Source organism: Podarcis bocagei (assembly GCF_964188305.1).
Source record: "Podarcis bocagei genome assembly, chromosome: 13".
Lineage (NCBI taxonomy): Eukaryota > Metazoa > Chordata > Lepidosauria > Squamata > Lacertidae > Podarcis > Podarcis bocagei.
The window spans coordinates 22,432,430-22,458,351 of record NC_138138.1 but is presented as its reverse complement, the minus strand read 5'-3'; the positions used below and the strand labels follow the sequence as shown (position 1 = coordinate 22,458,351).

Sequence of the window (25,922 nt, the reverse complement as noted above, 5' to 3'; positions counted from 1 at the left end):
CTGCTTTCCCCTTCATCTGCCTCTGAGGTGCTAACTCCATCAAACTCCTTTTGTAAATCTATACTGTCTTCATCTTCCTCCTCCCTGGAAGGGTCAGGATGGGGAGGCGGTCTCCACCATTCCTCCTCTTCCCATTCTTTGACAGAAATGAGGAGAGCGCTGCTGCCAGGGTGGGTAAAAATCAATGATTAAAAAATAATAATTGGATTTTTAAAATTTAAATTGGATTTTTAAAAATAAAATGCTTTTGGAGGAAAAATCTTTCTAAAGATAGTTTTCTATTTCAGACACATTATAGTCCAAAGGCTATTTACAGGGAATAATGATTTGTTTAAGTTTTTCATGTGTGCTAAAACTCAGTCTAAGGTTTTTTTTTATTGTTTAACCACATCAGTAAGAAACATGGATACATATGCTATAATGTTATCGTTTGAGTTAAATAAATTGTTTAAATTGTTGTTAAGGAAATTATTGTTTTTCTCCTTCCAATAAAGCACAGCAGAAAAGTTGTCCAAATATAAACAGTTAACTTATTAAACCTCACAATAATTCCATAATTATCGGTCTATGTATTTCTAATAGTATAACCAAATCAGTAATTTTTTATATAACTGTAAAAACTACTCTGAAAATTTATTATTCCAAAAATGAAACCTTCATCTGGTTGTAAATACTGTTTTAAGTTTATACCAGGAAGAATGAGTCTTTCTGTAAAAATAATAATGATTTAAATCAAGGCTTACTGACTAGTGATTTAAATTGTGATTTAAATCAATTTGATTTAAATCAAATCCACCCTGGCTGCTGCACTCAGGTCTTTCTTGCAGGCTTCACAAAGGCACCTGGTTGGCCACTGTAAAAATAGGATATTGGACTAGATTAGCTTTTGGGCTGGATCCAGCAGGACTCCTTCTTATGTTCTTAACATGAAGACTATGGACCCCTATCATATTTGATCAAGAGTTTTTTCCCAAACGGATTGCCCCTATTTTAGAGGTTTTTCTTTCTCTTTATATTATTAATATAATAATATTGGCTCAGGATTTCAGTGTTTAATCTAGGGAAGGGTCTGTACCAACATTTGACCAATGAGGAATTTGTCAGCAAATGGCAGAAAACCATGGCTAAAAAAGCCACCTCTATTGGTCTGTCTCCCCCCCCCCCCAACTGTATTACCTGGGCTATGAAGGCGCCCAAAAGGTTTTAAAGCAAAGATTATGGGACAATGCACACAGTGACCTGAGATCTCGATCACACGCAGTCTGTAGTCCGCTGGCAGCAGGAGTTCAATATGGGTATGTCTTTGAGTTAACATCTTACATCAAAAACCTGACAGTACCTAACTATCGAAGGCTTTTCACCAAAGCCATTGGCCCCCAGTACGTTTCCGAGCACAATTCAAAGTGTTGGTGCTGACCTTTAAAGCCCTAAACGGCCTCGGTCCAGTATACCTGAAGGAGCATCTCCACCCCCATCATTCTGCCCGGACGCTGAGGTCCAGCGCCGAGGGCCTTCTGGCGGTTCCCTCATTGCGAGAAGCAAAGCTACAGGGAACCAGGCAGAGGGCCTTCTCGGTAGTGGCGCCCGCCCTGTGGAACGCCCTTCCAGCAGATGTCAAAGCGATAAACAACTACCTGACATTCAGGAGACATCTTAAGGCAGCCCTGTTCAGGGAAGTTTTTAACATGTGATATTTTACTGTATTTTTGGTTTTTATGGAAGCCGCCCAGAGTGGCTGGGGAGGCCCAGCCAGATGGGCGGGGTATAAATAATAAATTATTATTATTATTATTATTATAAAGCCAGACTAAATGTTTTCCCCTCTGCAGTGCTGGATGGTAGGTTGAGAGGAGTTCCCTATCAGGACAGACTTTGCTCGTGTGCTCAAGACATCGATTCCATAAATCATATTTTGTTGCATTGTGCGAAGTATGAGCAGGCCAGGGCTGAACTGATACTACCCTTGCTGGTGCCTTTCCCGGGAAAATCAGAGGCTCACTATGTCAGGTTCCTACTGGAAGACCGGACAAAAGCTAGAATGTTGGCAGTGGCAAAGTTTTTATCGGTGGTTGCAAGAACAAACGAGCCCTATATTCTAAACAAAATGCTTGATTAACCTGGAGGTAGGCTGTATGAACTCTGTATTGATTTGTAATGTTTTGTTTGGTCTTTGGACCGTCATAAAGATTGTTGTTGTTGTTATTATTAATAATATAAAAATACACCAAATAATTCATTAGCTGCTTACACACCCACTTAACAGTAAAAAACCCAAAATATACAGCATCTAGAAATGCATCATTTCGAAATGCAACAAATAAAAGCCAATTTGTTCAGATATATTATATTAAAGTTGCCCAGTAATAATTCCTGCCGGAAGGGAAAAGCTTTTAAACAAATCAGGGCAAAAGGCCTGTTCTGTGTTTGCTGTATGGTGAGGCACGAGATCCAATTCAGCAGTAATTTTACAACAGAAACACAACTTGATTACTTACTCCAGATATAAAGTTCACATCTGTTGCAGAATGGTGGCTGTTAATGGTATTCCTCAATTCTGGATTGGAATTATACTGCTCTCGGATGCGGGGTGCAGTCTGTCTGGTAAGGTCAGGCACAGAACTGTAAGGTCTCACGGGTCGGTTTTCAGAGGTCTTTGGGCTGCTGTCTGTCCCATGGTTCTGAAGCTGAGAGGTGCTCGAAGAATCACAAGTCACTTCTTTCTTGGGTTCTTTCTCATCTGCAAAATGTTCAAGCAGGAGGGTAGTCCCAGGCCCAGCCTCTGAACAATCCTCAGGCTAAATAAGAGGAAAAATAAAGACCAAGCAAGGTCAAATTCAGGCATGAAATGAAATGTGTGTGTATGCCCTACAAGTCCACAAACTCTAAATTACCGTAGTTCAGAATTTATTAGTTGCTAGTCATCTGTTTAGACACGCAAGTACATATTCCTATTTTCTTTTTTTTAAAATCACATGATGGTTTGGGAAGCAATGAATACAGAGAAAGAAATATAGAAGCAGAGCGATTGGAAGGTGAAAGCAAACCATTGGCTCTGGGAAAGTCATAGAATCATAGAATTCTAGAGGATCTCTAGTCTACCCCCCTGTAAGGCAGGGATATGTAGCTGTCCCATAAAGGGATCAAACCTGAAATCCTGGCATTATCAGCATCGTGCTCTAACCAACTGAGCCAGCATCCCATCTTATTCTAAACTAGGGCTAGAGGAGACAGTTTGCATTTGAATGTGAACCTTCTAATTTTCAGTTTCCAAAAAAAAAAAAGTGAACTGAAACACAGCCATTCTTCAAAATGCAAACTTATCCGAATTTTGGAATGCAGTTCGCCAACCAACTGATATTTACAAAAAATCATTATATTTGGGGGAAGTGTGCAAAAAAATGGATTTATTCATGGAAATAACAGAAAAAATGCATCCTATTAGGGGAAATTGCTTACCAAAACGTGCACATTAATTAAAACTGCATATAGACATGTGTTTATTCGGAGTTCACACTAATGAACAAATTTTCATTTGAGGTTTTATTTTAAATCAAATTTATGCAGAAATGTAGAAAACTGAATATAACTTAAGAAAATGAGAAATTGAGAAAATGAAAACTGAGAGATCCATTTGTCCCTAGCCTGAACTACCTCACAAAGCTGAGAGAATAAAATGATATATCTCCATGCACACCATCCTGTGAATTTTAGAAACATCATCTGGAACCCCTTGTAGGAAAAGTGGAATGGCGATATAGTAAGTAAATAAAACAAACTGGAAACACAGCAATAAGATACACTCAGCACACAATATGACAATAGCGGAAGAGGGATAGAAAGTCAAATTTAGCAGGGAATTTCCAGTTGGCCAGACAGAAAAGATGCAATGGAAGGGGAGGCCTGCAATGAAGAAGCTACAACAGGAGACTAGAGCTCTGGGAAGGGTCTTTAGCAGCAGGTAGAGAGAGGAAAGGGTAGATTCTGCAGATGTCGAAAAAGTGACAATGAGAGAGCTACCCCAAACCACCAACATGGCAAGCAAGTTGGTTATCATCTGGGCCATTTGAACTATATAAGGGCAAATCTTAAGTTCCATGGAGTTCCATCTGGCTTAAGATGAATTTCCTGCAGGATGCTGATTAATCCAAGTTAGTCTGAATATGGCATTTGGTGGCGGGGAGTCATTAAAATTAGTTTACAGAAGCAGAGAATTGAGAAGGCCTTTCAATTTACTTTTCCAGAGATAGTAGTGTGTGGGTGTGGGTGCATGTGTGTGGAATAATTCATTAGCCAATACGTTTCTGTGTTAGTCCTACCTGGGCAGAGACTGGCGCCACACTTGATCTGTTCACCATCTTTTGCCTGGGAAGCTTTATCTTTTCTCCACCCGATTCTCCCTGCAGCTCGGCCTTTTTCTCTCTCAGCAGAGCTGCTTTCTGTTCTTTCTTGAGACGCAGCCCTTGGAGCTGCTGCCTGTTGACGACATTGCAGAGAAGCGTTCATAACAGACGCAAGACAGGGAGAAGGCTGCCTACCAGGTGCTGCTTACCGTCGAGATTGCTACACCGGGTTTGCAAACCCTTAAAGCCTCCCAAAAAAATTCCCCCCGAAAGTGCATGGGATCAACGCCAGGCAGAGTGGCCTTGCCTCTTAAGCCAAGCCCAAACGGTTGCCGATTGTATGAGGGCAGCATAGCAAGACATGGGGCATGTGTGTCCCCAAATTAATCGAGACAAGGGGAGGCAATGAGAGTGTAAGTGGCCAGACAATATGGGCCAATTTAGCAGTCCCAGCCATCAGCAGGGGAAGGTAGGTAAAAAGGGAAATGTCCAAGGCCTAACTATAGGGCCAGAATGTGATGCAATAATAAAGAAGAGCAAAGCACGGCCAGCTGGAGTGATGACCACCAAGTGTTGCTGGACTGCAACTGCCATGATCCGTAACCATTTGCGATGCTGGCTGAGGCGGATGAGAGTTGGACTGATAATGCTGCAACACTTCCAGGCAGATTGCAAAAGATAAAAATGGTAGGAGCATGCAGTCATGTCACCCCGTGGCTGTGTACTGATCTTCGGGAAATGTCTACACCGGAACTCTTTGATCTTTGAAAATGTTTGCGCATTCAAACACCTGTTGGAATTTTATTTTTTATAAGAAGCATAAGGGTGAGTGGTAAGATTGCACTGTGTTTTGGTTTCCAAAGGAATGTTTTGCTCGTCCAAGGTTCTGACCATCATGATTTGTACAGTATTTATATAGACAATAGAACATTGAAACACATCTGGCCATTATGCCTTATGGAGCACTCATTTTGTGAGTGAAATAAAGAAGGGCTTTCCTTCTATCTGTATTCATTATACTGTGCATTTTATCGTAAGGAATACCAAAAATGTATGTCTATGGCTAGGCCGTATATCAATATATTGTCCAAAACCAGTTTGAAGTCCATATCAAGATATCAGTTTCATAATTTTTGACCTGGCAATATATTGCAAATCATGATGAGTGTGTGTGCTATGCAAAAATCACAGTGTGCGAAAAACTGGGAAGTTAGTCAATTCCTCGACATAGCTCCATCCCTATTTCAGGCATTGTGATATATCGCTATATCACGATGTTTGTATGGTGATATATTGTGATGTTGAAAACCAGATATTGACCAGCTCTACTGTTCATCTCTACATATTTCCATCCTTATTTCAGACATCGTGATATAGCGATACATCACAATGTTTAGCTTGTGATATATTGCAATGTTGAAAACCAGGTATCACTCAGCCCTAATGTCTATACAGTCTATAACTGAATAATTGACCTTAACTCTATCCTTTTTCAATTGCCTTTTTTTAAGGGCAGTGAAACTCCTTTCCTTTGGGAGCTGGAGTCAAGCAACACGTTGGGGGTACCACGCTGGCTACCCTGAAGCAAAGTATGCTTCCTTTCACAACCAGGGCCACACAATCTGGTGGTGGGGACTTCTAGGACACGGAATGTCAGCGTCTGAAGGGTATAGTTTATTTCATCTCTTTTTTATATTTCCATGCTTCTTTTCACCCGCACGAGTCACAAAGCGGCTTACATGCAATAATTAATAACATAGTTGAACATCACAACTGCAACGTAAGTAATATAAAATAATCATCAGTAAAACAAGCACCTTCTATAGAACACCATTAACAGAACAACTTTTTAAAATAGGGTAAACCGCACAACCAATTTAGCAAGAGGATTCTGGAGTTAATTGGTCAGGACCAAGCGGTGTTTGGGCATATGTAGTTTGGCATCCTCTAACACACCCCTTTTCAAATTTATGGCTCTCAGAGAAGCACTGAAAATAGAGGGTTTCAGGGCGACTCAATGAAGTTAAGTGGCACTAAGTAAAGCACTGAAAGCTCACTTTCACACAGCACCCAATTCACTCCTGGAATTCATTACCCCAAGATATGGCTTATTATACTATTGGTTGCTTCCATGCGTTGTGCCCGCTCCCGAGCTCAGCTTGATATGAGTGCTCTTCCTTCCCTCTCCAGAGTTGTGGGGAGGAAAAAGAGGGTTTCTAGGGTTTTAATGAGCAGAAAACTGGGAGCACTTACCCTGCCAAGTGAATTTGGGGAGGCCTGATCCACCACAATACCAGTACTCCTGGGGAATCACTTGGTGTGGCAGCAAGAACGGGATATTTAAAGTACAGTTAAACCAATAATTCATGTTTTGCTAGATAGGCACATGATAGGAATACAAAAAGCTCCTCAGAGGGAGCCTTGGATATGATAGAGCCAAGGCCTGTTGAAGGCTTTGCCTTCCCTTCTCCTACCTGGCTGAGGAAGATTGTCTTGGTGCGTATCTTATGGGTATTATCTATTATCTAATATTTAGTCCATTAGATAAGTGGTGGACATTGTTGGCATTATAGAACCTCCTAGTTTCTGATGAGACAATGACACTTGATCAATGTGCGTATAGATGTCTGTTGCGTAATTTGCAACAAGACCATCTGAATGTGTGTGGGTGGCACTTCACCTGGAAGTTACATAAACATAAAAACACAAGACACAAAAGCCTTTGTCAGGAAAAAACACACAACACATTAGGGATTACCATGAAGAAAATTGGGAGGGCGGGGGGAGAGAGACTAGAACTACTAAATTCAGGGCTGGATGACAATTTAGCAGGTTGTGCTGTGAGACAAGAACATCTGCTGTACTCTTCAAATAGTTGATCAGCCTATAAATTTAGTAAAAAAAGAAGAAAAGATAGCAGCAAAGTTTATCAGCGCCCTGGTTTAAAAAATAAACAGAAAGAAGGCTACCTTCAAATGAAGAAATGGAAAGATTTAATAGTTACCTAGCTCTATACTAATGGGCCATGGATAAGACAAAAAACTGATCCTAGCAGTCTCTCCCTCCCCCCCCAATCCCCCCCCCCCAGCAACCTCAAGTCCTACACCTCCCTTTTATTTAAGACAAAACAGAGAAAAATGACATTTCTTACCTGGCAAACTCTTCACGTGCTCTGGAAGCTACTGTTTCCTGGTAGATTGAATTATTGTGTTGGAAAAACTTGTCGTATTTGTCTGAATCTGAACTGGGGTAAATTCGGCGATAGCCTCCTATATTTTTTTCCTCATACGTCTCTGCTTGCTGGAGCCAAGCGGCCTGGGAGTTCTTGTATTCCTCAGCCCTGATAAAATCACCCAAGAAAAACGGTTAACAGAGAAAATGTCCACAGTGGGAGACCTCTCCATTTAGTGTTCATGTTGCCATTTCAGCTTTCAAATTATATCTGTTTAACTCAACACACTAGGACAAAGCTTGTTTATACAGCTTTTAAACAAAGTGCAGAAATATACACCATTCACAAGTGTATCATATCCCTTTTTCTTATTTAAAAAATGCTAATTAACTAGGTGCAAAGAGCTGTGCAGTTTTGGCAGGCCTCCTTCTGTCTCCCTTCCCAGCCCAATACACTAGTATAATAATGGCTTTTGTGTGGTTTTTAGGCAATGTTGCATTCTCCAGACTGGGAAGAAAGAAAGGCCCATCCTTGCAGTCTTTCTATAACATAAGAACTCAGTTTTATCGCTCCTTATTTTCCTCGCAGGAAAAGATAAGGAGGGTAGAAAAGAAATAGGACGCTGCCCAAAACCCTGGCGTGATCTTGCAGTCCAGCTCTATTTTTGTTCAGTCCAAGCCCTACCCATATATGAGAAGGGACCTAAGCACACTAATGGCATTTAGAAAACTGTAAGAGTGGGAGCCACTGCTGGGCTCACTTACACTTTCTGTGTATGTAATCCATGCTTACTCTTTCTTGAACTACTTATACACAGACTGCAGAGGAAACTCAGTTTGAAAGATGGCTGAAAGAAGAGGCACACTTAAAAAATAAAAAAAGTTCTGTTCTTTTTAAATTTACATTGCGGTATGAGGATTCACAAGTTACACTTTTCTGCACCAACTAGTTCTGTTCTGTGCTGATAACTCAATGCTTACAGAAATAGCGAGTTTCCTCTTGCTTTACGCCCTATCTTTGCTGAAGGCTGTGAAGCTCTTCTAATATTTCTTTGAAAATTTGCATAGCAGAGACAATAAGGATGATCTAGCCCTGAAGTTATGCCCCAAGTGTAAATGAGCCCTACAGCACAAATATTCACACTGTTGACTAACACACTCTGGACTGTTGCTTGATTTTCCAGCACTAAACACTTTCTGCTGTACGGTAATGTGCAATTTCTTTTATCAGAAGCAAAACCTCAATATTTTACAACCTCATCTCAAGCCTACACACACACACACACACACACACACACACACACACACACACACCTTCCCAGCATATTCCATCCAATTTATCAGGATGGCAGGAATGATGTGGCACAATTGCTCAAATTTAGCTTTATTTTAGGAGTGAAAAAATAATACTACAAAACTCGAGTCTTGCTTTCCTGTGATGAGACGGCATATATGCACGAAACCTGGCCCTATCACAGCCAAAGTACCTGTGAGCTGTATTCTCTCCCCAATAGATATATGGACTCATTTTTACGTGTTCCCCTTTGAAAAATGTTCTTCGTTGTTTTGAGTGAGGTGCTGTGTGCTTGCTTATAGGTTAGCTACATTGTCATACAGTCATCAGACTGCTAAGGCAAAAACTAGATGCTAAAATACAGATGCATCTAAAAACAACAGCCAACAAGCAGAGAAATGCACAATGTTGTGACTTTACCAGGATATGGGTAAGTTGTATCAGACATTAGGAGCGGCGGGTGAAACTAGGCACACGGCTCCATTTTCAGCTGCAGCAATTTTAGTTGCAGCCAAAGTTGCCGGATAATATGCTGGCTTCATCAACACTTTGTTATTTCACTCTGCAAATTTCTATTTTAATACATCTGAGTAATCCTGATTTAAAGAGGACTACTAAATGGACTGAAAGTTATATTAAATATATGCTTATTTGTTTGTTTTTCATATGGCTAATGTAAGAGCCAAAAGATTAAAATCCATTGCATTTAAACGCTTTTTGCAGATGATTTACAAATTCCTATCTGCGTAATCCCAAGAAGCAGAAGAAGAACTGAAAAGGTCCCACCTGGATTCCCGGTTGGGGCACTGCTTAAGGCGCCTCTGCTTTCCTCGCCGTTTCTCTTCCTCCAGTACTTTCCGTTTATCGCATGCACCCAAATTGATAAGAACCAGAGTATCATACAGGAGCTGATCTTTTACTTCTTTGTCCAGCCACGAATCAGTACTGAAGCTTGGAGAGTGATTCACCTGGACAGGAATTAAACCTATATTTGAATTTGCTACAATTTGAAATATATAACACAAAAATTACTGGGAGAAAAACAGCGTTGGAAGATCAAAGACCTATTTACTGGGGAAGTAAGCTGAAACCAACATTTAAAACTTTCAGCGTTGAAGATTGTGTACTGCAATAGCCTTAGGGGCACATCTGAGTTATCTAATTATTAATCACATGCAATTAGCTACCTTGAGAGAGACCCTTGGTGACTGCCCCTTAATTATGGCACTCCTAGAGATTTATCGGAATTCTAGTTTAAGCATCTCTCTACAACTTTGAATTTGCTTGCTTACCACATTTTCACCCCCATTTCCCCTCTTAGCTGCTTAAGAAAGGCTGCAGAATCTTCTTATTTGGTTTCTGGCTTTTTAAGGTTGGGAATAATTAGATTTTGAAGGGCAAAGCTAGGGAGGAGTGAGACAGTTCAATACAGAAGACTGGGGCCTAGAACTGTATTTGGATAAAATACGGTACTCATCAGGGGCATACCCTCCAACACGCCAAGGTGAAAAACCGGGATGCAGAGGCAGACTATTACAACATTAGGCTTATACAGAAAATAAATTGTATAACAAGTTGTCATTTCTGAATGTTTGATGGCTTAGCATGCCATGTAAATTTAATCACACTGAAAACCATAAATGCTAGTTATGAATTTCTTCTTAATTTACTGAAGGGAGATGTGGTCGTTTCCAAAGATAACCAAAAGAAACTTTTAGTCATCTAAAGAAAAAGTACTGTACATTGAACGATACACTGTACTGAACAACTGCTGCTTAATGATAATAAATCAGAAGATTCCTCTCAGGAATAAGAAATTTGTAATCACGGTTAGAAGAGCAGGAGGTGTTTTGCAACTCCTTTTTGTTTAAATATTGGAGCGTGTATAATCGTACAGACATAATTGGAACATATAACTGTACACATGATTTTATGGTTACATTTGAATTTGCACTTCTAATGGAAGTATTTTTCATTTTTCTTTTATGTAGTCCAATGTACATTTAAATACATTAAGGTTATTAATAAATTTGGTTTACGATGATATATTTTAATGGATGCCTTGCTTTGTTGGCTTTCTTTCTAAAATTAACAACACCATGAGTCCTTAAAATGGGAAGTTTAGACATCTAAATAAACAAGAAGACAAAAAAATGTAAACCAGAGGCTTCTGCTACAACAGACAGACAACTGGCTTAAGATAAAGATAGGGTAATACTATGGAGTGCAATGTGTAACTACTAGACTATGAAACTGACCATCACGGGACATCATGAGGACAGCTAGCTTAAGCAGCTTGAGTTTAGTATAAAGCCTAAATCCATTAGTGACTATTAGATATGTGACAGCAAAAAGTGCAACCTGCTTGCCTTGGTGAACTTCTCTGCGGAAGTTGGCTGGCTGATGCCAGAAGACAGAAAAATTAGTTGGATAACCTTTTGCTATGACCCAATTTGGCAGATCCAATTTGTTTTGGATCCTCTTAGAGGGTTTGTTTATGGAACCAACTGACTGTCTTCCCAGTTGGGAATGCCAACATCCAAGGGCAAGTGTGATTTTTTTTTAAACAACTCCAAATACATTTCCTGTAGCCGAACGCCCTCTGCTGGGCATCCCGATGCTTGGAAGAATTGCCACGGGGCACACGAGCAACTGAGGGAAGGTGGGGGAAAGATCAAAGTGGGTTTTACCAGTGCATTTTGGGAATAATAGCAGCTTCTTTAACCCCCCAAAGTAGGAGAGAGACAGAAAGAGAGCTCAGAGGTTTCTGAGTCTAAGCTCAGGGCCATTTGCTTTGTTGGGACATACCTCAAGCAGCCACGGTTTGAGTTTTCGATCCAGCAAAATGTCAAATCCCAAGATCTCAAAGCAGGCACTCCACATGGTGTGGTTGGGGAAGCAAGTGAGATAGTTATGCTTGATGATAGGATGGGCTGATATCAGTGTTTTAATGACAACATCTTCAATGTCCTTCCATATCTGTTCCGTTTCATAGCCATTCTGCTCCATGTGCTCATTAAAGGTGGACAACTTCCTTGAAAAAATTGGGGAGGGGGGCAGAGAGAGAGAGAGAGAGAACATACCTGAAGGACTTGCATTCTGTTTTTCATCCGCTGCAAGTTGGGCTGCTGCAGCCGTAAGCTAAGACCATATGCACAACTTTCCCCTTCACATTAATTAATCCGGATAGCTACCAGTTAATACTTCTAAAACAAAGGGAAAGGCGAGAAAGCCCATCCTTCTGACAGTTTTGACCCATCCAGACTGAAGACTGGGTGATTATACTGGGAGAGGGGCTCTCCCAAAGGGTACCTAGAACTCATATACATTGCTCATAAGTAAAGGTAAAGGGACCCCTGACCATTAGGTCCAGTCGTGGCAGACTCTGGGGTTGCGGTGCTCATCTCGCTTTATTGGCCGAGGGAGCTGGCATACAGCTTCCGGGTCATGTGGCCAGCATGACTAAGCCGCTTCTGGCGAACCAGAGCAGCACACGGAAACGCTGTTTACCTTCCCGCCGGAGCGGTACCTATTTATCTACTTGCACTTTGACATGCTTTCGAACTGTTAGGTTGGCAGGAGCAGGGACCGAGCAACGGGAGCTCACGCTGTCGCGGGGATTCAAACCGCCGACCATCGGATTGGCAAGTCCTAGGCTCTGTGGTTTAACCCACAGCGCCACCCGCGTCCCTTTGGTCATAGAATAACATAATTGTAGAGCAGGAAGGGACTGCAGAGGTCATTTAGTCCAACCCCCTGCAATCTTGGATTACCTAAGGAAAACATTTCACGTTGTTAGTCAGACCAACAGAGAGATAAATAAAAGCCAGGCCCAAAGCCTGAAGATAAGCTAGATAGAGCTACAGGGGACACTCTGGAGGATGCTTAATCCACAGGGGAAATTGGGACCAACATAGAGTCATCTCTAGGCCATAGAACCACTTCCCATCTTTCACTAACCATGGCACAGGGGAGTGGCGAGAGCCATTGGGAATGAACTCCTGTTTCTAAGACCACATCTTAAAGCACCATGGAACTCTTATGCCTACCTCAGAAATAGATTACTGTAAATGCTTTCCCCCACTTGGACACGAGTTTCCTAAAAGCTTTGAAAAGTTGAGTTTTAAAGCTATCTTTCTGCCAGGTTAGGAGCCGCTAGCCAAACACTTGAAAACTAGAAGGACAGAGAGTGAGCAGATATGATGGAAAAACAAATCAGGGCACCGACAGTGATCCCTTGGCACTGGAGTTATAGGGACATCTGTTCTAGTAACTCCTCCCACTTGTCTCTTGATCTGCCACATTGCAGACCCCGTTTTTTGGACAGCAGCACAGCGTAAACACTGCAGAAGTCAGGCTGCACTGCTGATATTTCAGCCGCTTACCGGGAAAGCACAATAATACTCAGGAAAAATACCAAAAGCATATCAAGCCTTTGCCGCAGTGGGCAGAGCACTGCAGAAGAGCCTCAGCCAGCAGACTAACACAGCGCTAGTGATCAACAGAAAAGCCAAGAAATTCTAGAGGGGGAAATATCGAGGCAACAATAATTAGATCGAACTGACCGTTCTGCGCAAGATTTAGAGGGGAGGCTAATTACACCCACCGAAAACAATAAAACAGAGGGCGGCAATCCAGCAATTCCATTTGCAACAAATTCATTTGTATTTCCTTTAGGGGGGGATAAATCCAAGCTCCTCTCGCCTGCTCCAGGCACCCTGCTGTTACTCATCTGAGCTTTTGAAATGATTTATTTCACCTAATGATGGAGAATGCGCCACGTTGCAGCTGAATTTGGAGAAATGTTTCCTAAACACGTATGAAATGGCCATAAAGATTCATGAGAGCAGGCCCCCCAGCGTCCCCCCAGCTGTGATTATTTTAGAAAACATTCTGTACCTCTTGCTACCAGAGTCTGCGTCTCGTACAAAATTAGCGCTGTGCTTGTTAATTGAATAATTAGTCAGGTGCATACAGACGTCGTCCTGTAAATAATTAAACAAACAAGCAGGTTATGAGGCTAGAGAGATTTCTGCTTCCCTTATGCTGCTTCTTCAGGATGTGGGGGGGGGGCAGAGAGGAAGCACCTTTACCTTTACCGGGCTGTGTACAGTATATTGAATGGCCTTTACATCCCTTTTGGACCTACAAAGCTGACATCACTTTCCTTAATTCCAATTGGAATTTTGAGCACATACCTCTTAGATGGTGGTGGTTGGGGGGGGGGGTATTTTCAATATTTCTGGACTCCAAACTCCTCAATCAGAATAGATCACATAAGGAAAGTGATGTCACGTTCATAGAATCATAAAAATGAAATACATAACAATATGTACACAGACGTTCTTCATAAAATACAGTTCAGAATGAAACCAAGGCAAATGACAAAATTATTACCCCCTCCTGCGTCTCAGTAAGGTGGCTGTTGTTCTATTCGGACAATAAAGAGAGCAGACTATTTTAATCAAACCACAGACAACCAGGCTCTGCCTGAGAATTGGTTGTGGCCTCAGACTTCCTTATTGCCTTTAGGGCATGACTATATCTTCCCTGCAAACCTATGTAACAAAACACAGGCAAACATGCATTTTTGGAACTCCGCAGGCTGGAGGGATGATTTAGAGTGGAGAAGTAGTGGGCATTAAAAGGCTTAAGCAACATCTTCCCTCTATTACTTCTCTATTCCAAATTCCCGCTCGCCCCCCTCCCCCCCAAGCTGTTTAGTTGCTGTTTTTTTGGTTTTTTTAAAGGCCCCTTCAAAACTAACATTAACAAATAACTTCAGGGTTAGCTCTGTAGACAAAGGTTGCTGTGCAGGCTTCAAAGGGATAGAAGGTACAAAATATGTTAAAAACCCAACTTAAATCTGTGCAGGAGTTCTGAGCTTCACAAAATGCATCCCTTAGTGCCCCCTGGGCCCATGCATTTCCTCATAGTGATGCTTATTTCACAGGACAAAGAAACAAACAGTGGGATCTGCAAAGCAGCTCCATCATCCCAGCTGGAGGAATGCTGCAAAGCACTCTTCTGCTTGCAGGTACCAGCGTTTCCCACACTTTTGATTTCATCAAACCAGCTGCGTGAGATGCTTCCTTATGAATGCACACCCCTCAATGATTTATGGTTGTTATTTACGACATTGCTGCATTCCTTTCGATACCACAAGGCTTGGGTATTAATTCTTGGAAAATACAGAGGAAGCACCTGATGAATTATGTGGTTTGAGCCAAAAGCCGTCAATATTTCTTACAAGCATGCTTGGTCATGTCAACAGGAGCCTCCCTTGCTTACCAAGTTGCTGTGTGATGGGTCCGAGTAGGCAGACGTTGCAAAACGCGCTAGGCCCTCTTTATAAAGAAAAACCCGTAGCGGTTCACATGATGTTACCAGCACATAAATCCGAAGGTCAAATTTGAAGCCATCAATGATGAAAGGCTGTGGCAGGGTGGGGGCAGGGAGAGAGATAAAATTCTTAAATCAGATATCTAAAGGGGCAGAAGTAGTTTGATAAATCTGGAGAATGCAACATTGCCTAGAAAACCACATAAAAGCCACTATTATACTAGTGTATTGGGCTGTGGGAGGGTAGGTTCATTGGCTTCCTAAAGCCTTCTGAATACTAATTCACATGTTGCATTTAACCCGTGGAGGCCAAAATGGCTTGAGTTTCTCTCTTTCACAGAGATTCCAACTGTGTGCATGGACTGATTCAACCCCACCCTTGTTCCATGTTCACACCAGAATGTTACAAATAGAGGCACAGCTTCAGTCGAACTCTAGAACTCCCTTCTCTGGAGGTTCACATCTGACCTTTTTCTGGGAACCATTAGGAAATGTCTGTGCTAATAAGCAGAGTTGGAGGGGGCCTTGTAGGCAATCTAGTCCAACCCCCTACTTCTTGATGAAGAAAACCTACAATAACCTCAGCTGATGGCTGTCCAGCCTCTGCTTGAAGAGACTAATTACCCCCAGGTAACTGGTTCCATTATTAAACTGCTCTGACTGTTTTAAAGGTCTAACACAGGCTTCCTCAACCTCTGCCCTCCAGATGTTTTGGGCCTACAACTCCCATGATCCCTAGCTAGCAGGACCAGTGGTCAGGGATGATGGGAGTTGTAGTCTCAGAACATCTGGAGGGCCAAGGTTGAGGAAGCCTGGTCTAACATCCTGTATTTCCACACTTTACTTTGCTGTATATTTTAAACCTCTGCTGGGGTTCTCTCACCAAAGAGTACTTGTCCCAAATCTGGATCTTGCCATCCATAAAATTCTCTTTTTATTTACCTGTTTTCTCCCCAAACCTAAACTTACTGTTAAGGGGTCCCCCCCCCAATGGTTAACACCAATGATCATGACCCCTGCAACTTCAGCCCATTAGACCTAATCCTGCTATCGGGAGCCATAGAGAAAAGGAATCATGTCCTGGCTGAATGAAAAAGGAGGCAGTGATTGCGATCTTGCTATATATGCACCCACAACATCATTGGGCAGGTGTGGATGCACCCACCATTGCTGGGACCACTTACATCCATTTTTAATTGGACACACTTCTGGGTAATGGAGAACCAATCTACAATAAGCACTTTTCAGGGGCGAAAATATACAATAGATCTGGATAGCGTGGGGACTATATAGAAAAATCAAGTACTCCATGGATTCTAGAATAAAAAGTCATCCCATCACAGTCTCTTTGCCTTATCCCACTTTCACCAAGACTCCTGCTTTTGAGTGTGTTGCCTATGTATTCCCCTTCCTTTAGCTCCCTTCTTTTTGGAGCACTCCCATTCCCAAATCTCTCCCCAGTCTCAGTCCCCCTCTTAGCGTCTTTCACCCTGATAGCATGCAGCTGCTCTCTCTTGGTGCTGGATGTTAGGACCCTTTCAAAACAACTCCTTCTCTCAGAGTTGGTTCACTGATCAACATTATTTTCGATGGATTGGCACTTCCCTGAAATAGAACACTATGAACATCTTCAGTATTGCAGCAACCAATGACTAGAGCAGGGATGAGGAGCCTGTTTCCTTCCGGTGTTGCTGGACTCCCATCAGCCAGCATGCTGAATGGTCAAGGATGATGGGAGTTGTGCCTGAGCTAAAGGGACACACAGGCAACACAGGCAGCCCATTTCAAAGACTAATAAAAGGGGTTACCTTTGAGATATAGAGCTGGCAGATCATATCCTCTCCAGGTTTGATATCTTTCACAGATCTTGTGATAAAAATGCCTCTGCCTTGACAACCAGAGTCTGGCTTACAGATGTAGGTTTTGTGTTTTTTTGACCTGCCAAATGCTTGCAGTTCTCCATAGCTGAGAGCAGTGAGGAGGAAAGCAAAATATACATTCTCATTTGATGTAGTACCAGACAGTGGCATAATAATAGTTCAAGCTAAAGTAGCAATAGTAATGGGAAATAGGCCTGATACCATCACAAACCACCCCAGATCTAAGGTTGTTTGTTTTCTCTCTCAAGACATTCAGAAGAAACTTTTGCTACCACTTCCCTGCAGGCCCCTCGTCCTTCCGTTCCTCACCAACCCCAGTGATGACCAGATAGTTAAAGGGAAAACAAGATGGTGTCAATAGCTCTGGCAATATCTTGCAGCAACCACATTTAATGAGTGAGCTATGGGAAAGTTCACACTTCTCACATACACTGTCAGTTCAGAGATACTCATGCAGCCTAAAGCTAAAGGGCATCCTTTCAGCAGGTCAAACCAAGGATCTTTTAAATAATCATTCACCTGCTCATCTATGGCAAGAGATACTCTTCTAGCGAAAAAGAAACTTTTGACAAAATTTGGACCTCTTTTACTTTTGCAATATAGATATGGGTGTGGGGAGGAAGAACAGAGTCGTGAACAAATTGCTGTGGACTAGGCACTTGTTTTTATTGTTTTTGCAAGGCTGCATTAAAGGATCGGGGTGGACTTTGGTAATATGGCCCCCTGAGCAAGGATGAAGTTTACTCCCCCCCCCCCCATATTAATTTCACAATGATTCATTTTGGTACTATTGCTTTTTATGGATCTTCTCAGTAGGTACCTCTATGAATATAGGCAGTAGTGGTAGGGATCACAGAATTGCAGAGTTGAGAAGGACCCTGAGGATCATCTGGTCCAACTCTCTGCAATGTGGGAATATGCAGCTGTCCCTTTCGGGGATCGAACCTGCAACCTTGTTATTATCAGCACCATGCTTTAGTAGTAGTAGTAATTGTTGTTGTTATAATAATAACCCTGCTAAATATGGCACTGAAAGGATGCTGCATTTTTCAGAACTGAGTCTGGCAACTAGGCTTTCTCTCCATATCCTGAGTTGACGAGGACTGAAAACAATGTTGGTAACATTGGGCAGCAGTTAAAATAAGGGGTCTAAGTCCCATCTCTTGGTATCCCACTTTTTGAAGGGCATTTGCCCTCTCCTGCTGCCTCATTCTTTCATTACAACCCTTTAATTGTATTGGTTCCCAGGCCTAAGTCCACATAGATAATAATGCCTGCATCTGAAAATGGATAATGTAGAGATGAAAAAAGATGCAGAAAAGACCAATCAAAATGGCTAGGGGGCTGCGGCATCTCTCCTTATAAGCAGTGCTATTTTCTAGGAAAAGCAGTGCTGGAGTTCATTATGAACGCCTCCCTCGCTCTCTTATAATGCCAATGGTGCCCACCTGAGAGGTGCCAGAACTAAGTTCCGGCAAGTTCCAGCTGAAAAAAGCCCTGCCTGTAGGAAAAGGTTACAACCCTACAAGAGTGTCTGTATGAAGGTTTGAGGAACGCTCAGATGCATTCATTTGGTTCATTCCACCCCTACAAGTTACAGAGAAGATGTGCCATTTTTCTCACCAGTTGATCTGGTGGGCAGGGAGATAGTGGCCCATGGACAAGACACACAGCCCACTCAGGCTGTGTCCAGAAGAGCTTTCCCACAGGACAGAATCATTTATGATAAGCTACATAGGGCTTATCCACACTTCCTCTTGTTCCACTGCTTCCCCGCCACCCAGGGGAATCTGCTCTTTGGCGCTCAGTCAGAGCAAATGGCAATTTAGGTTTTCTTCAGATTTCCATTTCTTCCAATCAATAGCTAAAGAGCGGGTTTTCCCTTGGAATGGAGTGAGGTAAGGGGGAAACCACTTTCTAGGCATGGCACAAGCGGAAATGTGCCCTTAGTGTGGTGGCGGCATTTTACCAGACAAGACCTGATAAAACTGTTTTTAAAAACCATTTGTACAAAAGTTCCCCGTCCCCCCTTCGACTTTGCTTCTCCACCCGGATTCCTCAATCTCTGTGATGATGAGGGGAAGCGAGCCAAGATGGGAAATGATTTAGGAAAGACTCACTCAGCAGGAAGACACCAGGTCCTGGGAAAGAAGTTAAATTCCTTCGGAAAAAGCTTTAGCATCCTGCCCATGTTCCTGGCCAGAAGATCCTTCCTACAGATTTCCAACATCCCAGGGAAATGGTTTATTTTCTAGAAAAGGAGTCCAAGACAAAAGCCTGATTGTTGTCTAGGCCTTCGGATCTTTCTCATGAATGAAAAAATGAAGGTGGACGTTTTAGCTCCACCACTTCAGAAGGAACACCAAGTACCTGGTAAGTTTTCATTTCTAGCACCCGTTCCAGTGAGACAGAAAAATCTGTCCAATACAGAGTCCAATCATCAACTTCAGTTGCCTCCCGGAGGCCACACATCATAGCAGCCCGTCGCACTGCATCATAGAAGAGAGAATGGTGTCATCAGCATTTAATAGATACATCTGCAAGAGGAAACATCGGGTGGGGAGGCTTGTTCAACTCAGAGGGTCACATCAAATACACATCTAAATCTAAAATGCTGCCGCTAAGTTGTACATATTTTAATTGCATGGAATGAATGTAAGAGACGATAATTTGCTTGAGCCTGGAAGATGCCAAGATACAGTTGGTAGATACGTAATATTTATTCTGTATCATAACATTTCCCCCTGCAAATTCCTACCCTAGCCTTTATTTATTTAGATAATACACTTCATAAGGGACATGGGTGGCGCTGTGGGTTAAACCACAGAGCCTAGGACTTGCCGATCAGAAGGTCGGCGGTTTGAATCCCCGCGACGGGGTGAGCTCCTGTTGCTCGGTTCCTGCTCCTGCCAAACTAGCAGTTCAAAAGCGCGTCAAAGTGTAAGTAGATAAATAAGTACCGCTCCAGCGGGAAAGTAAACAGTGTTTCCATGCGCTGCTCTGGTTCGCCAGAAGCGGCTTAGTCATGCTGGCCACATGACCCGGAAGCTGTACGCCGGCTCCCTTGGCTAATAAAGCGAGATGAGAGCCACAACCCCAGAGTCGGCCACGACTGGACCTAATGGTCAGGGGTCCCTTTACCTTTACCTTATTCCACTTCATATGCCAAAGAAAAGCTCTTTTGACAAACATTAGGCTGCCCTAAGTAATGATAATTCAAAAAATGCAAAGTATGTGACTGTGTTTTAACTTATATGTTTGTTACCAAAGTATATTTTCAACTACAGTTGTGACGCTCTCTCTCTCCCTCTATATATATATATATATTGGTAAAAAGATCTGGTCTTAACAAAATTCCAATTTAAGTATAGCACCATAGCTGGAGACTAAAAACGATGCAGTGATCTAGTGCAAATGGTGCTTTTCTCACTATTTAAGAACGGTGACTGAGAAATAAAGCCATTCTATTATTTCACAACTGGGGACAAAGAAGGGCACTCACCACTCTCGTACTTGCAGTTGGTCAGATTTATCACTGGTCATCTGGAAAACAGAAGAAGAAGAAGAAAGACAGAGGCAGACAGGCAAAACCAATTCATGGTCTTATTGCAAAGCACCTGAGTACCTTCTGGGACCTCTTTTAAGATTTAAGCCTTTGTCTCCAGGTGTAGATGGTTCAAGTACCACATTGCCTATGAACTCACGGAATGCCCTAGGGGGCGCCATAACGATGATGTGAACTGGAAGGTGAGAGGCGGTGAGGGGGGGCATTGAAGTTTGGCATTGCACAGGGTGCTGCTGAAATTTGAGACCCCAAGGTCTGCCACTGGGGTTGTGGGTGTGTTGCTGCGAGTCTAATGAGTTTAATAAATAAAAAATATACAAAATAATTGGCTTCTAAGCAGTCTGAGTAAGTCACCAAATGTCATGTCAGCAAGAAATATAATGCCAGGTCAGGACAATTGCTGCTATACAGAAATCTTCACCTTCTCCTGCATATGACCCCAGGAATGGCTGCACAAAGCTGTGACCCTTTCCTTCAGAAGCCTGTCAGTATATCCATAACAATATGATATTGACAATTTTTTAAAAAGTCTTGCAAATAAGCTGCAAAGCTTTATTATTATTATTATTATTATTATTATTATTATTATTATTAGTCTGCTGAGCTCCATCTCTCCTGTAGCAACCCACTACATTTCAATACTGGGCACAGAGGAAAAATGGAGTGCTCCATCATTCCCCCACAAGCCCCCTTTCTCATCTGCATGCAATTCCTTATATCTTGTGGCTATCAGGAAAACGCTTAATTACAGGGCTGTTTTAGAATTAAAACCAGCAACGGGCTAAATCTTTTCAGACAGTGACAGATGCTGCTGGAAGTTTAGTAAAGTGTACAAGCTTCCTGCTCTCAGATGGGGTGCAGAGCGTTCCCCCTTGGCCCTGCATGATTGCACCAGGGTATAGCACCATAGCTGGAGACTAAAAACGATGCAGTGATCAAGATTTACTTCAAAGTTGCTTGCTCGCCGATCTCTGCAGTCTCAGAGTAAGTGAGTACATGACTCCCGGGGCCTTGGGTTGAGGTATCAGATGAACCACAAACAGTACGGTTCGTTTGGCAGAGAAGCTGCCTTGCTCTAAGGCCAATCGGGCATGCAGCTAGATTGCCAACAGCCAAACCTCAGACAGATTGGAAATTGCTATAGAGAGCAGAAGGTTTTTTGTTTTGTATGGGGAAAAAACCAGTGAGGAAAGCCAGTTGAATTTGAATGATACACCTGCATTCAGCTCATCACTCAGAACTGAAACTCACAGGAAGGCCCCAGACAAGTCCCTGTTACTCAGCCTATTCTACCTCAGAGGATAAACACGTAAATGAAAAACTAAGTTAAGGATATATCAATATGCATGCTGGGCATTCAGAATGGACTGGCATGATTGATTAGGAGGCAGTGGCGGACCTACATTTTGGGGGCTTGAACTGTTATGGGGCCCCCTTTGCAACCAGCAACAAGGTCTGGGTAACCACTGTTATCATCTTCAATGGGGTTGTTTACAGCAACCTTTACCACACCTGTGCGATTGACTTATACACACACACAAACAAATAATCAATTTCAGTATGTGACTCATTTGGGTCTACTAGACCCAATTCTTTAAAGCAATGTGGACTAAAGTAAGTTCTGGGGCCCCTCCAGGTTTAGGGACCCTGAAACTTAAATTTCAATAGTTTCATAAAAGATTCACCCCTGGTGTGAGGTATATTAATATATGCTCTTTCATTTACTAATTTCCTCTTAGCACACCTGGTTTTCTCCCACTACATTTATATTACACCCCTCCTCTTTCTCATTATTACCACAAAAGTTTGCAATGCCTCCTTGGTTAGTGCCTCGTATATTTTTATTACATTTCCTTTCCCCATCCAGATGCCCCAAGTGCTTTCAATACTTAGGTATTTCTAACCTCCTTTTCTTCTTTCTCTTCTTCACAGCGGTGTTGGACCCGGAGCACAAAATTTTTCTGCTCTCTTCTTCACACACCACTGTTTCCTGATCCGTGGCGTCCAATGCACTTTCCTCTCTTTCCAGGCCACTTGAAAGGAACTCTAAGTCGGACACATCCTTCTCACCCAGCTCTTCCAGCTCTTGCCTCTCTGTGTGAAATGAACCATACCTTCGTGCTGAATCCGATACCCTCATCCTGTTAGTAAAAAGGAAAAAAGGCAAAGAAGTAAATTGGATCCACATTCCTATCCACTTTGTCTGCAGGTCCAAGGAGTTCCTTGTTAAGCAAATAAAAAGACATATTAATATGTCTTTGTTTATCTCTCCTTAATTGCCTGGACCTATATGAATTTCTCTGTATTTTGATAAGATCGCCTCCATCAGAAGGCAAGTGCAGTCATGCAACATCTCTCTTTCCATTAATAATGATATCCATGTGAATGGACAAAGAAATGTACTATGACTCTCAGTCCTTTTACTGTCATGTTCAGCATAAATTGAATTCACCCTACACAGGCATTAGAGCTATAAGTATCCTCCTTATGACAGCCAGTGCTTTTTAGATAGCTTACCCCTGCTCATCTCTATGGGTTCAGTCCTCCTTAGAGTCTAGAGTGCAATGTTATAGGCCAAAAGAACATGCACTTCACTTGAATGCCACCTCAGTACTGACATCTGATAAGTTGAATGAGAGAACCCTGGGTCTATCGAATCTACAGGATGAAACTTGAATCTAACAGTTCAAGTTCTCCTGCAAGCAAGCAGTTCAAAGGGAAGTTAAGATACAGTAAATGTTTTATCTGGGATCTGTGCATTTCATGGGTGGGGTTGATATTAATCGCACCCCATCAAACATGCTTTTCTCCTAGGAAACCAGACCCTGTATGACAGAAAAGTTAGTCTAACTTGATCATCTACATGAACTTTGTAGCAGGACCCTCAAAATACCTGGATAAACAAGAGTGACACACTGACATGTAGCTATTCACACCGCTATTCCCTGGATAGAGAGACCTTGTGGAGAAAAAAAATGGAGTTCTACTTTAGGTCAACCAACTCCTAACAAATTTTTAAAATCCCCACTCTTCAAAAACATTCCTAAAATAGTTGGATGATCAGAAGTTTAAAGATAGGGAAGAACAGAACGCTGATTTGGAGGCATATTACTGAATTTGTAAAACAAGGCGTTTCAGAGTTCTTGTGTAAATGAGATCCTCTGTGTTGTAAGGCTTGGTCTGGCAAATAAAACCCAACTGTTTTGCCTAAAGCAGAGGTTATGCTAACATGTGATGGTGTGAAGGATTTCACAGAGCATATTAAGGGCATATTAATTTTAATAAGCAGAAGCAGAAAGCCCTGAAACAAATCAAAGTGAAGTGTAAATGTTAAGTCGTGGGTGAACATGTCAGACGACATAGCAATTCTTCAAACAGCTCTTCTTTATTCACAGCCAAAACAGAACTGAACTGAAGGGTTCAGCCAGCCTGCTTATATAGAACTCCACTAGAATGCAACAGTAACCATTTTCTGTAACTATCCAATCATTGAACGTCACTTTCAATCCCTTACTGTATTTGCATATGTGGACCTGAGTGAAAACTATCTACAGTATCCCCCTGCTGGCCCAGGATGAGAACTTCAGTACATAACACTTAAAAGTTGTCGCAACTGCTCTCAAACTTGACAAAGCTTTGAATACCAAACAAACACTCTGGATAAATGCAATTGACATTTTATTTCATACAACTATAGCACTGCAGAGTAAAAACAATAATAAACAGAAGCAAGCACCATTGCTTTCAACAGGACTTCTGACATGTATGTATAAGACCGCACTGTTAGGCTGCAATCCTGAACATATTTGGAAGTAACTGCTACTTAAATAAACAGGAATTATATCTGATTAAACGCTGTTGGAATTGGAGGACATTGGGGTGGGGAATGCTAACATCTGGCAAAGGAGTCTATTTTTAAAGTAGTCACCTGAAGTGGTACTGTATATAACTTTGGACTCCCAATATGTTGAAAAACCATCAGGGAAAAAACACACAGCATGTTAGATAAGTGAGCAAATAGATGTTAATCTAAACATAATGCTGTTTACAACTGTGAGGCTCTCTCATATGCATAACTCCGCATTTGCTAAAACGAACCTGATCCTCTGACTCCATTCCTCATCATGGACTTTAGGGTCTTCCCAGATCTGTTCATAAGGCAAAGAATATCTTGTTGCAGTTGCCATCTTGAGGTCTCTAAGCAAGATATATATATAAAAAAAACACAAGTACAAGTCTCAGCCAATGAGATAACAAACAGCTTTGAATACAAGACTGGAGTAGTGACAGACTCTGGCACAAATCAGGAGTCATTACAAAATAATAATCAGTGGATACACTATGAAGGAAAGCCAGCAGAATCTGTCCCACTGTCACCAGGGAAATGTTTGTTTGTTTCATTAATGGTTGTCTGGACTTGTCTTTCCATTATTGAGCATTGTTGATACTAGACTGCCAACGGCGTATCACGTGTTCACAATTTTCAAATGATAAAAGTTTGTTTTTTTAAAAAAGACTGAAAGTGTATCTTACCAATATTACTTTTGGAAACTCAGTAAAACATGCTTTTAAAAAACATTTTAACTGCTTGGATGAAGAAAGGTTTTCCTGGTGTGTGATGTGCAAATCCTGCAGTTTATATTAGAATAAATGAGCTGAACTGTTAAATTGATAACAAAGTATTACTTCACCACTAATAGCTAAGCAAGCAAATGGGTAAAAAACTACACACATCATACAAATCCAATAGTATTACTGCATGACAATGTAAAAATTAAATACAAATTGAGTGTACCATGCAGCCCATAATTTCCTGAGCTCTGCGCACGCACATACATACACACACACACACAATTTGACTAAGCAGGTCATTTGTTTATATTCGGTTTCCCATGTTCTTAGCTTCGCGCTTTAGCACAGAACCATATGTGATGCACACCCTCCAACATTTCTCCTATGAAAATAGGGACGTCCCGTTCCATAATGATAATTTTACTGTTTATGCCCCAAACGTCTTTATTTTGGAGGGTATGAAGTTATTCAATTCTGAGGCCGTCTGAAGGCAACCCTGTATAGAAGTGGTTTTCAACCAGTGTGCCTCTTTCCTTCCCTCCCTCCTCTGATGCACTCTCGTGCCCCTGCCTCCCAAAGGCTTGTGTGACTGTTTGTTGCAGCAGCCCTGGTTACCAGCTCTGCAGGCGAATGGTGCCTCTGTGGCTGGCCAAGGGGTGCTGGTTTGCCAGTAAGCAAGCAAACAAGCAAGCAAGCAAGCAAGCAGGTGAGGGAGCCCAGCCAGCCTATCCACCAGCCCTTGCTCTTGGGAATGGACA

At 42.0% G+C, this 25,922-nt stretch overlaps 1 protein-coding gene across 9 annotated transcripts in view; it reads right to left on the bottom strand.

Annotated features, from left to right (window-relative positions):
• Positions 1–25,922, bottom strand: part of TTLL6 (tubulin tyrosine ligase like 6) — a 36,408-nt gene that overhangs the window by 7,788 nt on the left and 2,698 nt on the right. For 6 of the 9 annotated variants that reach the window (XM_081166223.1, XM_081166221.1, XM_081166222.1 and 3 more), the window contains 13 exons: positions 24,691–24,789; positions 22,498–22,733; positions 20,530–20,568; positions 19,398–19,516; positions 19,148–19,278; positions 16,956–17,112; positions 15,097–15,240; positions 13,705–13,790; positions 11,614–11,839; positions 9,592–9,773; positions 7,492–7,680; positions 4,317–4,473; positions 2,496–2,795 (listed from right to left, as the gene is read on the bottom strand). In XM_081166223.1, coding sequence (XP_081022349.1) covers positions 2,496–2,795; positions 4,317–4,473; positions 7,492–7,680; positions 9,592–9,773; positions 11,614–11,839; positions 13,705–13,790; positions 15,097–15,240; positions 16,956–17,112; positions 19,148–19,278; positions 19,398–19,516; positions 20,530–20,568; positions 22,498–22,733; positions 24,691–24,789 — 2,065 coding nt within the window. Of the gene's footprint in view, positions 1–2,495; positions 2,796–4,316; positions 4,474–7,491; positions 7,681–9,591; positions 9,774–11,613; positions 11,840–13,704; positions 13,791–15,096; positions 15,241–16,955; positions 17,113–19,147; positions 19,279–19,397; positions 19,565–20,529; positions 22,126–22,496; positions 22,734–24,690; positions 24,790–25,922 lie in introns of those variants that run through there. The other 3 variants (XM_081166227.1, XM_081166229.1, XM_081166228.1) reach the window with 3 other exon arrangements.